At 46.5% G+C, this 14,229-nt stretch overlaps 1 protein-coding gene across 17 annotated transcripts in view; it reads right to left on the reverse strand.

Moving 5' to 3' along the window:
- picalmb (phosphatidylinositol binding clathrin assembly protein b) overlaps nucleotides 1–14,229 on the reverse strand; it is a 39,740-nt gene that overhangs the window by 10,730 nt on the left and 14,781 nt on the right. For 9 of the 17 annotated variants that reach the window (XM_064303675.1, XM_064303673.1, XM_064303671.1 and 6 more), the window contains exons 2-13: nucleotides 13,875–14,017; nucleotides 12,802–12,877; nucleotides 11,786–11,888; nucleotides 11,393–11,486; nucleotides 10,331–10,442; nucleotides 9,192–9,298; nucleotides 8,770–8,811; nucleotides 7,316–7,401; nucleotides 6,360–6,483; nucleotides 5,302–5,429; nucleotides 4,826–4,911; nucleotides 1,733–1,885 (exon numbers count right to left, since the gene is read on the reverse strand). In XM_064303675.1, the coding sequence (XP_064159745.1) occupies nucleotides 1,733–1,885; nucleotides 4,826–4,911; nucleotides 5,302–5,429; nucleotides 6,360–6,483; nucleotides 7,316–7,401; nucleotides 8,770–8,811; nucleotides 9,192–9,298; nucleotides 10,331–10,442; nucleotides 11,393–11,486; nucleotides 11,786–11,888; nucleotides 12,802–12,877; nucleotides 13,875–14,017 (1,254 nt within the window). The remainder of the gene's footprint in view (nucleotides 1–1,732; nucleotides 1,886–4,825; nucleotides 4,912–5,301; nucleotides 5,430–6,359; nucleotides 6,484–7,315; nucleotides 7,402–8,769; nucleotides 8,812–9,191; nucleotides 9,299–10,330; nucleotides 10,443–11,392; nucleotides 11,487–11,785; nucleotides 11,889–12,801; nucleotides 12,878–13,874; nucleotides 14,018–14,229) is intronic. The other 8 variants (XM_064303677.1, XM_064303685.1, XM_064303684.1 and 5 more) reach the window with 3 other exon arrangements.

Raw genomic sequence — 14,229 nt, forward strand, 5'->3', positions numbered from 1 at the left:
CTTAAAACTAGAAAAAAGAACAGTCAAATTAAATAATCAATGTCTACTGACAGTATATACAAGTTTCTAATAGGAAAATATGATAAAAGGAGGTTAAACTGTACACAAAGTATGGATTCCGAATGCCTTTATAAAGCAAGCATAATGCCTTCATTAAGTTTAAGAAGATGCTATGCTTTTTTCCAGGATGGCTTTTTCAGATGACATAAAATTCATCCGTGTTATCGGTAAATTTTATGACAGATTCTACTGTCATAACATTTACCAATAAAAGTATGACAGTTTTGTCATTTGACATAAGCTGACATCATCCATTACGCCATCCTGTGACAGCTATGTCATGTGTCTGACAGTGCTATTTCAGCCTTATTTCAAAGGATTCAAGTAAAGCGTTGCCAAATTATCAAAACTATCAGGACATGAATTAAGACAGACCTTCAACCAAACTTCAGGTACGCATACTTAATCGACCCCCCCCCCATATTCAGCAACACAGTCAGTACACCCACTCACCACAATGGAACTTAAAGGCATACTATGCAGGATTTTTTAAAGCTTTGCTGTGGTCCTGTTTACAATCAAAGAATTCTCCTCCTCCATCTTCAACCCCGTCCACTCAGAGTAGGCTCCTGCATAGTCTGCCTTTAAGTGTACAAATTATATGTTGACATCTGAGTTATGATAGTGCCAAAGAGTCATGCTTGATCATGTCCAACAAAGGCAAGATGCTACTTGCCTCACTCCGCTAACATTGGGGAGGAATGCATTTTTAATGGAGGACTTGCAGATGCTGTGCTATGCTAATGCAGGCATCATGCACGCCCTGTGGAGGACGTAGGGACGCATACTTTGTGTAAAGTGAGACTGAACCCAGAGGCTTTAGAGACCCACTACATAATGTCCGTCAATCCCGTAGCCACGGTGAAGCTGGCCAGGCTTTCTCCCTCATTCTTGCCAAAACACATATTTCGATATGTCATATAAAAACATTTAAACAAAACCCAATTTCCACATTTTGTTAGTCGGGAAATATCTGATACTGACAGGTGAGCTGTCAGATGAAGACAACCACCAGACCTGGGTTTAAAAAGTATTTGTTTTGAATTTAAATACTTTTCCGTTGAAGAGATGGGTGGGGTTTACACTTCTGGGATTATTTAATTTGTTCCAATGTACAAGGCAAGCTTAGTCAAATTCATAAAAGTATGAATCCAAAACAAATACTACTTGAACCCGGGTCTGACAGCCTCCCAAAGGATAGTCACATTACACAGGACAGAGAGAAAGCCTTTTCCATGTGTTCCAAGTCAAAAGCAGACTATGTCTGAAGCATAAAATGTCACTGCGTTGATGCCTGCTGATTTCTTAAAGGCATTCTCCTTTCAGGGAACGCGGTTATTAAGACTCTTAGCCACAGCATCGACTCAGTGAAAAATAGACATGTCAATCCTTCGAATAAGGGGTGAGTGAGGTTGGGACTTACAACCTGATCTCCACAGGTTGCCTAGCAACACCTGTGAAGTGCATGAGAAGGCATAATGTGAGACAAAGCCTACTGATTCAACATTAAGTGTGAGGGAGCAGGAGGACTTACATGACAAACTACAGACAACTACTGACCCACTGGACCCAACACAGTAAGAGACCAGACACCGACACTTATTACGATGGCGGGGAGACGGACAGAATGAAAGAGGGAAGAGAGAGAGAAGTAAAAAGCGCTTTCTTTTACCGCCAAACATTTCATGGCTTGGCGTCCTAGAGGAAAAACTAACAGCGTCTGAAGACACGACAGGTAGATGAGCGGCATCGACAACGGGTTTGGTTAGGAAAGGGTTTAAGTTTGGAATGGAGTCGTCGACAGCCTCGGCAGACGTGAAAGGATCTACGCAGGTGGGAAGGAGGGGGGAGTGGAGAGGAGACACAAGAGAACAGGCTCACGTTAGAGTAAGATGTGACGCAGAAACAGCTGAGCATGCAGTTCACTGAACACACAACAAAGGCACTCGACGCAGACTCACCGATAAAGACCGGGGGAAATGAAACGTACAGGGTAAAAAAAAAAAATCATTCTGCAGAGAGCTACGGTGTCCAATAAGAGGAGCCCTCTGACACTGAGAACAGTGGAGACCGTTACCGCGGACTGGGGCTACAGTGAAAATGGGGTGGTGCAGGGGTAAGAGAACTGGGCCAGTGACTCAAGGGTTTAACTCAAGGTGGGGCAACTGCACCCTTGAGAAAAGCAACTTACTCTGTACATGTACACAAACACACACTGTATGACTACAATGATAAAACGAGAATCTATGTCCTTAAAATAAGACTGATACAAAAGTAGACACCTAAAGAGGTCCTGGGAACAGAGAGTAAGTAAAAACATAAACAGGGTTCCCCAAACGTACTCGTCCCCCCTCACGCATCTTTTGGCCCTGAAAAATGAATGATGGACTTGGACTCATCAGATCAGTGAATCTACATTTCTTACACTACACAGAAATCCATGAGGCCTCAAAGTTGCAAAGACTTGGGGGAGTTTAACTGACAGATTTGAAATGAAAAAGCAGAGGTGACACCGATGAGACAATGTTTAACCAAGGTTTTGCATTAATAGATAATAAATTTGCCAATTGCTAGGAGACAGAAACCTTATTACCATTTATTCCATAACTCAAGAAGCCCTTTTCAAAAAAGCTCCAAGGATATCATACAATTAATACAAATATCCAGGGAAAAAACCGTACACCATCATTAATCAGGGCGATTTCTAATTACGCTCTACCTCACCTGACCTTAAAGGCATTAGGGCCATTAGCACTCAGAAGCGGGTGGAGTGAAAAATTCAATACCTCAGCGTTTGGATGCGATCACTTGCTACAGCAAACACAGTGTCGCACCACATCATTTTACGCCTCATTACGCTTCACTTTTATAAAAAGGAATGACCCAGTGTCGAGCGGCGATAGTCCTCGAGTCACTCACGATATTACGCTCGCCTAAACAACCGCACGACTCCCTTTCTAACGTGTGCTCGTAACATTTCGAGAACTGACGCGTACACGGACTCGCCCCCCCCCACACTGTGTCCAAACCTTCATCTCCGCTCCGCAGGGCGGTGTGTTCTAATCCCGCGTTTCTCTCGGTGGTCGAACGGCACGGTCCGCTTCGCCGCGGGACCGTCTGTCCTGACACAGCGGGAAGGCTACCGAAGGCTAATCTCTCAATCCCCGCCGGGGACATCGGTAACATCCAAGCCGTCGAGCCGGACGACCGAATTAGGGGTCGTTTATCAAATGGGCAGAAGAGCGCTTTTACGGCTTCGCCGATGCGTCTGATGAAACGATAGTTCGCGGGGAAACGTAAAAAGGTAATATAGCGCCTCTGAGGAGGACGGGCGCGCGAGGGTAATGAATGACCCCCCGAGCTTAAATTATTTACGCGACGGAACCCCTCGCAGAGAGCCGCCGGCCAAATTTACGGCTCCGTAAGTCGTCCGCTGATTTATCGGTTTCGCGGAGATGCGTTTTTTTTCTACTGTTAAACGCGAGCGACTGAGGCGAGGCGTTTGGTTCGACGGCTGAGTGGAGGGAAACCCAAAGGGGATGACTAAGAGCCTCAGGCCAACGCCCAGAGCCGTAATCACTCAGCTACGCGCTGTGCCACTGCTGCCGGCCCCGCCCTCTGTCATTTACAAACGCTCAGCTACGCGCTGTGCCCACTGGCTGCAACGCCAGCGCCCGTCCACTCATTTACAAACGCTCAGCCATCGAGCTGTATGATGCTCTCATCTCACTTCCAGAGGGGCTGACGATACATCATTTATATATCATCATACGAGCAGAGAAATACAGGCGTGTGTTAAACTAAGCTGTTCCATTTATCCTAGCCACAAACCAGGACCAAGCTGAACGTATTGAACCCTTTCCGTTTATGAAGTAACATTTTCAAAACACAGCAGAATACGTTTGGTGCAAACCTAAAACGCCCCCTTTGCTATCTAATGTCGGTAAAAGTGCTTGTTGCCTTTCCGTCCACGGTGTACCATTAACAGAACCATAACTAGAGCCCACCGGCAATTTACAGGCCCCAGTTTCCCCCAGCCCAGATTAGTCTTTATGTAGTTATAGCCTCTTTCCCCTCTGTGGTGTAATACAGCTCACCACTTCCTCCTGTGCCATTTACGCTGCATTTATTTAGCCAATACCTTCCCACAAGGGCGCATTAGCACTGCATGTCTCACAGAGCCGGCTTCACTTTGAGGCTGGCGCCGTATTTAATGAGCTAGCGAGACGTTTAAACAAGCCAGCTGGAGGCAGGGAATACAAACATGTACACATACATGTGGACAAATGTGCTTCCGGTTCATCTCAATATTACGCATACAGATGTGAACTTTAATAACGCTAGAAAAAGGGGACACCATTTAAAGGATAGGCATTATGTTTGAACAGGACTGCCATTAAAAGCTACATATAAAATGGCGTCGGGTCTTGACATCCCACCGTGAGTATATACATGTGATCAGAATCTACAGAGTAATATTTTGAGTAAAAAAAGGGCTATTTTTGAATGAAAGGGTGAACAAGGTCAGACAACATAAAACATGCATTGTGTGATATTATATCAACAAGGTGGCTTCCCACATTTTACAGTGTCCAAATTACAACCATTTTAAATAGCAAAAAATACAAATGCAATGCACTGCGGTGCCTTTGAGGGTCAGTTATATAAAGGACGACCACATGAATGCAAGCAGGCACAGCAGAAGTATGTTACACAGGACCGGGCCTCGTAAAGAGCGGGTCCGTCAGAGAGAAGCGCGGCCTACCTCCCCACGTGGAGGCTGCGGGCAGCCCCGTGGAGGGCTGGAACGCCGGCTGCAGGTCCAGCAGGTCGCTCTGCATCTTGGAAGAGCTGCAGAACAAAAAAACACCGTTACCCCAGCAACCCCCTAACAGACGCACGCAAGCTTTCACATAAAACAAGTTCATTTAAACAAGTTACTGAGAAGGAAACTCAACGATTATTTGAAGTCAGGTTTCCCATTTGCTTATGGCAAAGTCCAATAAAGGTTGGTGTCTGAATTTAAGGACCAATAAAAACGGTGCAGCAATTTCCAAAACAAACTGTAACATACAAGGACTTTAAAGGATCTCTGCCAAAATGCAGCTATTTACAATGTAGCTATTTAAATGTTCAGATCTGAGGGTTTTCCAGGATATGATGCAATGGACTTTTTCTCATTTGGGAAACCTGGATTGATGGGAGGAAGGGGAACATGGAGCAGAGAGGGCGAGTAATGACCTGTTTGAGGTGCTCGGTGTGGAGAACAGGTCGATGGCGGGGGCCGTGCTGATGCTGCCCCCGCTGGTGGAGACGGGCGATGAGGCAGTGGTGGCAGGCTTCTTGGAGAGCTCCTTCAGCCTCTGTTCCTAGGTGGAACGGGCCATATTCAGGAACACAAAGAGGACCTGCCTACTCCCCCTTACCCATAACCCTAACCCAAACACCAACACACCCTATGCACTCACCCACACACCCAGTCTCACCATACCCCACATAAGAGCCCTCATTTTAAGCCTCCATCTCAGTCTCACCCAGCATCTCACTGATGCCTTCATCCTATGCTCTAGCGTTGCCAAGGATCTCATGTAGCCTTAAACATGTACAGTATGATAACCATTCAACCAAGACCTATGTAGAAAGGAGTACATTTATTTTATGTCAACCATACATTGACCAATAACAATAACACTGGTACTGTGTTGGTTTAAGGTCCCCATGATGTACTCGAGGAGGCACATGGATAACTTACATGTGTAGAATACACACAATCTTTCAGAAAGTAACATCACCACATTAGCATACCGATGCACATATACACAACATAGAAAATAGCTCAGCAATGCAGTGGAACATCTGAGCAATTCCTTTGACTTGCAAGTTATATTTTTTTTAAAACATTACGGTAAAGCAGGAAAATGCTGCTCTCACAAAAACACACGGGGCCATTTCAGACTCAAGACTGGATTCAACAAGCACTTGTCCTTAGCTTTGACGTACTAATAAACACTTCACAAACCTCTCCACAAACAGTCCCTGAGTTCCTCACTCTCAGTAAAACCTGTCAAACAGTTTTCCAGGAGCAAACAGCTCGTTTATCTGTGAGTAAAGATTAAGGACAGCGTTGATTGGACGGAGGCCTTGATGTGACACGGACGGGGAAGTGGAGTGGGCAGGCTCCAGAGCGGGACGTCACACAGCGAGCGGCCCGACGAGGCGGGGCAGGGAGGGGAGGGGAGGGGCAGGGAGGGGAGGGGAGGGGATGGGACGGCTAAGCGCCGAAGGCGTCGGTACGGTACCTTGAGCGCTTTGAGCCGGGCCTGCTCCTCCTCCAGGGCCGCCTGCTTTTCCCGCTCGTCCACTTTGGTGAAGGATATGCCGGTGCTCGCCAGCGACGACACCGCGTTGGACAGGGTGCTGGCCCTGGGCGCGACAGACAGGAAGAGAGACGGAGGGTTTCGGACGGCTCGGCGCGCGGTGGAAAACCCGCCGCCCTCGCGATCGCGGCGCGGGCCGCCGGCAGCGGTTAGCGAGCGCCCGCCGCCGCGTGGGCGTCGTTCAGCGCTCCCGCTCCGGAGTGGAAAAGCCCCGAGCTCCATAAACCGCACACGCGGGCTCACTTAACGATCTCGGGTTCGTTCAAACTGCCTTAATTAAAAAATGAAACCGCGCAGGAGCGTTAATGCGCGTCTATCAAAGCACCGAAGGAGAAAATCTGCACGTTCATCACGATCAAAGTTGAACTTGTTTATGTAAACTTCCAAAAAATCCTAATGAACTGTTCAAACATTTCACCTGAAAGGAACTTTCAGAAAGAATGTTTCAGTATAACGGTAATTATATTAATAGATTAACTATAGCAAATGTAACCTTCAGTCTCATTCAAAGGTCTTACTGATTGAATAAAATGGAAGAAATGCAGGGGGTTCCATTCACTCAAACTGAGAGGGCCAGAACCAGACTTAGGTCAAATACGTATTGGTTTTGGATTCAGATACTTTTCTGTGCTCTGTTGATCTTGCCTGGTGCAACTGAGCCTGCCAATAGGACCAAAACGTGGGTTTTGCACTTTCTGAGAGTATGTCGTAGGTTCCAATACACCAGACAAGCTCAGTCAGTAAAGTGTAGAAAAGCATTTGAAGCCAAAAAAAATATGTACTTGACCCAGGTCTGAACCGAACAATGCAGCTCAACTGAACACTGCGGTTTTCTGACTCCTGTCCTGAACCTGAACGCTACCCTCAGGATAGCTCACCTGCTAGCCGCCGTGGAGTCTTTGACCTTCTTCCCTTCTAAGGACGCCAGGTGCTGCTCCAGCGCGTCCAGTAGACTGCTCGGGGCCTGCCAGAACACACACAGCCCCCCGTCAGCACAGGCTTCCCCCAGCACCGCTCACAGACCACCACAGGAACACAGCGTGCAGAGGAACCGAGCGCTTTCCTCAGTACTCACACACACACACACACACATACACGCATGCACGTAAACACGGAGAGGAAGAGTGAGGCAAGATACTTACGCAAACCGTGAACTGAAGACGCAAAGAGAAGAAAAAGATACAGAACATAAAGGTGGTGACAGTCAGATTCGGCGGCGACGCGTACATCTCCAGATACACATCTAAATCCCTACCAATGAGTTCTGACTAGGATTAAAAACCTCAGTCTGACAATGCCGCTTTGTTTAGCCCCAATGAGGCCCAGGACTTGATTAGCAAGAACTTCTGAACACAAAGCAGAACATACAGTCCCCTGAATGTAGATGTTCGTAAACATCATTATACACATTTATTGTTCCTGCCCCTTCTCTGAAGACAGGCTACTGCGGAACAGAATAAGCTGCAAAGCAAGTTATCCAAGCCATGATCCTGAATCAACACCTTTATTTGCTGTACATTGTGAGGAGAAGTCAGAAGTGAGAAGAGAAGAGAAATTTCCCCTTTGACTGCATGCGTCGGGAAACCCTGTGCTCTCTGCAGTGTGGAATCACAGAAGCTAGGGAGGTGCGGAGTGAGCTCTCCTATTAAACAAGACCAAGGCTGGATCCAATCAGCATTCGTCCTTAAGTTTCACATGATTAAATCCAAGAGTTTTTTTTAAATTTATTTCTTTCTCCTGGTGGAGGTCATTCACATACGTCTTTTGCAGAGTTCAGCCATCAACAAAATTGGCATGCCAAACAGAGTACGCAAAATGAGAAAAAATCTGACACTTTCATTTGTTTGCAGGTCAAACTTAAGGACAAATGGCGACTGAATTCAGACACAAGAAGACTGAAAATACTAAAGCTCAAGTCAAAGAAGCCCTACTTGAGTGGAGATTTACAGTATCGCAGTCAAGCCATTGTGTCCCTGTGCTGTGGACACCAGAGTTCTGGTGAAGGCAGGAGTCCGCGAACTCGCCAATGGCGATCGTTGGCATCGATCCGACCCTAATCGGCACGGCAATTTGGCCGCCCCCAATTACAGCGCATAAAGATTTTCCCAATGCATTAAAAGGCCGGTGCGAGCGAACATTAGGGAGTGAGAGAGCAGAGCCCATGGTTTTCACCAGAACCCTTTGAGTGAGACAGTGAGGATTTGGGAGTGCGACACCTCCATTTCTAATGGCAGAGAATATGATACACATCTAAGTGAAAGCTCGAGGTGAAAGAGCAGACGCTTTCCTACCTGTCCTCTCCTCCATTACAGGCGGAATGACAGAATCTTACCTGAGACAGGTCCGGTATGTCTCCACGGTCAATGCCTACTTGCTGCAGACAGAAAAGGCGAGAACAGGTTTGGGGGAAAAGCAGGGTAGGGAAAAATACCAAAGCATCTTGTTATTTCTACATCTTTGTACTCGGTACATGATGTCCTGCCACTGTTACCTTTAAAATGTCTCTGCACTATTGTTGGAGATGACAGACTGAATGTGTCCCAGATCTTTTGGGGAATGTGCCTTTCATTTTTTTTTTTTTTCATAGTTTAACAGGTCGCCCCAACAGGTCATCTGTAATCTAACTATCCTCCAGCGATGCAATGAGATAGCAGACTCCACTAACTGGTTTTAACGAAGATAATGTTGGAGGGCAATCGGTAAATGATAAGACGAACGTTCCTTACAGGCGGCGAGGGGACGGCGGAGGCTCACCTCTGCGACTTTGAGGAACTCAGAAATCCTCGTCATGCGGGTGAGGAACTTCTTGTAGATGTCGAGGCCCTCTTTGCACTGATTCTTCTTCATGTCAAAGTACTTTTCTGTGGGGAGAAACCGCGGCGTGAAGCATCAGTCCTGAACTGTGACCGGTGACTAAACCTGTCGCTGCTTTGGAGCTTCATGTCAGATCAGTGCACAGAAATTTTATCAGTACAGTGCTCTCCCTGAGCTGACAGACTTCAGCAACTTAAAAATGTAAATGCCAGTGTGTGTGTGTGCTTGTCTGTGTGTGCATGCGTGTATGTGTGCATGTCTGTGTGCACATGTGAGTGTGTGTGTGTGTGTGTGTGTGTGTGTGTGTGTGTGTGCATGCGTGTGTGCGCGCATGGGAGTGTGTGGGGGGGAACGGAGGGGACAGACACGAGAATAGACATGAATATACTGAGCACAGGAATGGCACCAGAACATCAGCAAAACATGGACAAGATCAAAACTTGAGACCCTATAACCTTTTCCAGAGCTGTAATAAGCCCAGCACTCCTGCCTTACTGCCCATCTCCCACACACTTCTCTGTGTGCACCCACTGCTCTGTGACACGGTGACCTTGCAGCCCAGCTCCTCCCTCCATTCTGTTGGTCTCATCATGCGTGTTATCAAATTCTGAACCTCTCGGAGAAAATCCAGACTCCACAATACCGCCAGAAATATTTCACTGAAACCGAAACTTTACACCATACAGGCTGGGCTTGCAGACTGCACACGCTGCACAATCTCCCTGGGATGGACAAGCGTACTGACCAGGACTACCAGGAAACCATACAATAAGAAGAACAGTTCAAATCTTAAATAATGAAGGTAAAAAATGCCATTGATTTAAACCATACATAAAGATGTTACTGTCGTTTTTTGCCTTTACTAAAGCATCTACGAATCCAACGCAATGATTAAAAAACACCGAGTGTTAAATACCCTCATTAAGAAAAAGGGATCTGAGAGTAATGTGGAATATGCGTGCTGGGAACAAGAGGCCAGTAATAATCAACAACAGGCCATCCAAAAGAAGACCGCTTCTTTCCTCTCAATACTCTACATGGAGTATCAGCTGTGTAGCCTGCGGAGATGTCGCACTTGCCTAAAAGGTTGATGATCCCTTCGTTGTACGCGGCAAACAGCCGGATCGCGTCTTTGAACAGAAGCATGAAGGCGGCGTTGATGACGCCGTTGGTGAGCTCGTTGGCATTGACCTGGGAGGGGAGGAGAGACGGAACACACTGAACACACGGAGTCGGAGCGGACACACAGTGCACCCTCCACATAATCTCACATGAGCCTTGCTTCCTAGCCATAGCATAATGCATACATCATGCATATATAACAGTGAACGAACTGGCCTTGTACTTCAGAGGCTTATAGTAGAGTTGCCCAACCCTGCTCCTGGAGATCTACCATCCTGTAAGGTTTTCGTTTCAACCCTAATTTGGCATACCTGATTCTACCAATTAGCAGCTCAACAAAATCTCCAGCTGTTGAATGAGATGTGCTTTGTTAGGGTTAGAGTGAAAACCTACAGGATGGTAGATCTCCAGGAACAGGGTTGGGCAGCTCAAGCTTAACATAACAATAGAGTAAGTTAATAATCATAGGGCTGGCACAGCTCATTGAAATAAATGTGATATCTGTTCTCAACTTTTAACTATTTCACAGTTACATGTCTTATGGTCAGTATTATGCTAATTATATGCACATCATATAAACAAAATAATGTATAACATTATATTGAACATAAAAAGTTCAATTTAACCATAACAAGAAAACACTATTTACGCAACATGAATGCTTGCCTTATTCACTGCAGGTCTGAACTGATGCACTACACACCCAGCTGTATTATATTCTACATGCATATTGTTAGTAATGGGTACATTTATAAACTGTGTAATGCACTTTGAATAGAGGCATGTGGTACAAGAAAATGCAAAACAATGCCTTCCAGCAGAGATACTTTGTCACCGAGGCAAATGTTACAAAGGAAGTAAAATAGTAAAGCAAAAAATTTCACACTGAAATAGATTGCTGGCTGAACAACAAGTGTGATGCATCACAGATCAGCATTTTCACATCTCCCCACGGAGGCCTCAGACCCTGCTTTACTCAGGGGGGTGGGAAAGAGAACTGCAGGCAGCCGAAAGCTCACGTTGAAATCGAGCAAAGCGTCCATCTGGTTCTGAATTATAGGGATGGTCTTCAGCAGCTTCTCCGTGTTCATGGTCCTCATGACCCCGTCCGACCTGCAAGAAACAACGCAGCACTGCTTAAGAAAGCATTTCAAAGGTAGCCTCGCAATGAAGAACAACACAGGATGGAGAGGGAGGGGGAGAGAGAGTACCGCAACAATTTCAAGCCTTTTAAAGATGCAAAATCCCTCAGTCATTGACAGTGGTGCAACAGAAAAGAGGAACTTTTATTTGAAGGAACATTTTTCTTTTGAAAACTTTTTCCTGGGAGAGGTCAGAGCGCTCTCGGCAACAAAGAAAAGGAAGAAGTCGTGGGCTGCCCCAGCTGATAAAGAGCTGAGAAGGCCTCTTACCCTCGTTTGACTTTGGTGAAGTCGAAGGCGACCTGTCTGTACGAGACGGCTTTCTCGTTCAGGTAGCGGCTGTACCTCCGGATGAACGTCGACATGTCGTAGCCTGCGGGGGAACAAGTTAGGTTAGCTTGAGGTAGGTCCTTTCCGTGACCAGGCGGGGCGCTGTCTGTTCACGCCGCGCGGGAGCCGTTCGCACCGCTCGCTTTCTGGGAATTTCTCAGAACTTACTCAGAAGCGCTCGCAATACCAGAAAAACAGAGAAAGCGGGAACTATAGCCCCAAAAATAAAAACAAGCCCGTAATTAGAGGCTGGCATGCTGCAATGACCTCAGTGAAATGAAAAACCTGTCGAACTGCCTACCGTGCATGGGACAGGTGGGAACAGAGAATAGCGAAAGGGACTCTCGTGGCATTGTTTCCACATATCGTTAGCTTGCGTTTCTTCGCTCTAGTTTGTATATTCTGGAGTCTGCACTTCCAAGAGAGACGGGCGAGTGCAGGAACTATACACCCCCCGCCCCCAAGGGAATTACTGCAGTTTGCTCCATGCACGTTGCACACGTTTGCACTGTCTTTTGCTCTAGATAAGGGCGTCTGCAATGAGGTAACCAAGTATAATTCTCAAAAAATGACAAGGACCAGGAACACACGGGCAGGCAGACAGAACAGAACATTTCCAGAGATTAACCATAAATTCAGCCCATCTCAGTTTATCGTTCACATCCATATGTATAGAAATACGTTATATTTACAGCATTAAAGAAAAAAAAAAACGAAAAACAGCAGCAATGACAAAATAAATGAACCTTTAAAAATAAAATAAAAAGAAAACTAAGAGAGTAGGAGAGGTAGAGTGCTCTTTTCAGTTAGGTCTCTCTAGATAGCCACATTGCTGAGGCATCCGACATGGAGCACAATCTGGACTCTGATTGGACAGAACTGAGGCATGCCCGTGAGCCCCAGGCGGACGCATAATGAGGAGAAACAAAAAGCAGAGAAAAGATGACCTCGCTTACCTTGCAACCCGCTTTTGTCCAGGAAATTACTGAGGTTGAACAGCGTGTTCCTCGAGGCCAAGTACTGGACAAAGCGCTGTGAGAGAGAGACGGGCGACGTCGCAGAGTGAGGAGAACTGAATAAAACGGCACCATTTGGACCTCGTTTAGGGACAGACCAGGGGTCAAATACGTATTTGTTTTGGATTCAAATTCTTTTCTACGCTTTACTGATCCTGTCTGGTGTACCGGAACCAATGAAATACTTTCAGAAAGTGCAAACCCTGCCTTCTGGTCATATTGGCTGGCTCAATTACGCCAGGCAAGATCAACAGAGCACAGAGAAGTATTTGAATCCAGAACCTCGTGTCGGACGCACTTTCTTCCTCAGCCTCAGACCGTGTGGAGATCCGCGGCGCAAGCTACTCACAGCCAGCAGGCTGAGAAGGCATTATTCTCCTCGCTCGACTTGCAGCACACGGCAAATCTCATTAAATCTCGTTAAATACATCCATAAAATCCATAAGACATTTAATAAAGACATTAGACATGCTGCTTGTGGGAAAACAGTTACCAGAGAACAAGGCAAGGAGAAAAAAAAAAGACATGGTTCTGGTCGAGAAAGAAAGAGCGCTGTTGAACAGGCAACAGGGCATGCTTTCAGAGAGCGGTGGTGGTTCAACCATTTGACTCCTGGACAAATTCTATAACACTGCCTGCTCAACCCAAGGTCCCCCAAACCAAAGGTGGGCTCAACAGTTCCTTCAAGAGGCACTGGGAGCACTACAGTGGTCAGGTCTGTGCGGTAGCCTGCAAGGTTACTGACACATTCTAAACTTGTAGTCAAGCTGGGCGATGACAAAGAAGCAACAATCAAGTTTCGCTTCTGGAAAATCGGCAATCGGAACAGGCCATAAAAACGCATGATCACCATGATCAGGTGCACCCCTATATTTTCGTAATTCCAGCTATAGTGAATACTAATGAAAGAAAAATCATCAACTGAAGTGTAAGGTGAATATTTTAAGCCTACCCCCCTTATAACTGCAGGAAGTGGAGCTCCAGGGCTTCCCCGCAGCCAGAGGAGAGCTCACCTCGTTTCCGTAGACCATCAGGTGGTGCGTGGTGATGAGGGACTTGAACACAACCACCCAGCTGGTGCCGGTGGTCCTCTCGAACAGGGTGTCGGCCAGCTGGGGAATGTTCACGTTCATCTCGTTGGTGCACTGGATCAGGTCTGGGGGGGGGGGAGGAATGGGGAACAGGAGGGTTACTATCTCAGCCCAAAGTCACAGGCCGCATGAGACAGGCCTGTGTCCGTCCATGACAAAACTGGCCCAAAATGATGATACTGAAACTAAAGGGGCATATTGAAGAAAAGAAACTGCATAGGCTACTTAAATTAAGCTTAAAAGATCTTGGACCAGGCACTCACAGGTTTAGCCCACA

The sequence above is a fragment of the Anguilla rostrata genome, chromosome 12, assembly GCF_018555375.3.
Source record: "Anguilla rostrata isolate EN2019 chromosome 12, ASM1855537v3, whole genome shotgun sequence".
Classification (NCBI taxonomy): domain Eukaryota; kingdom Metazoa; phylum Chordata; class Actinopteri; order Anguilliformes; family Anguillidae; genus Anguilla; species Anguilla rostrata.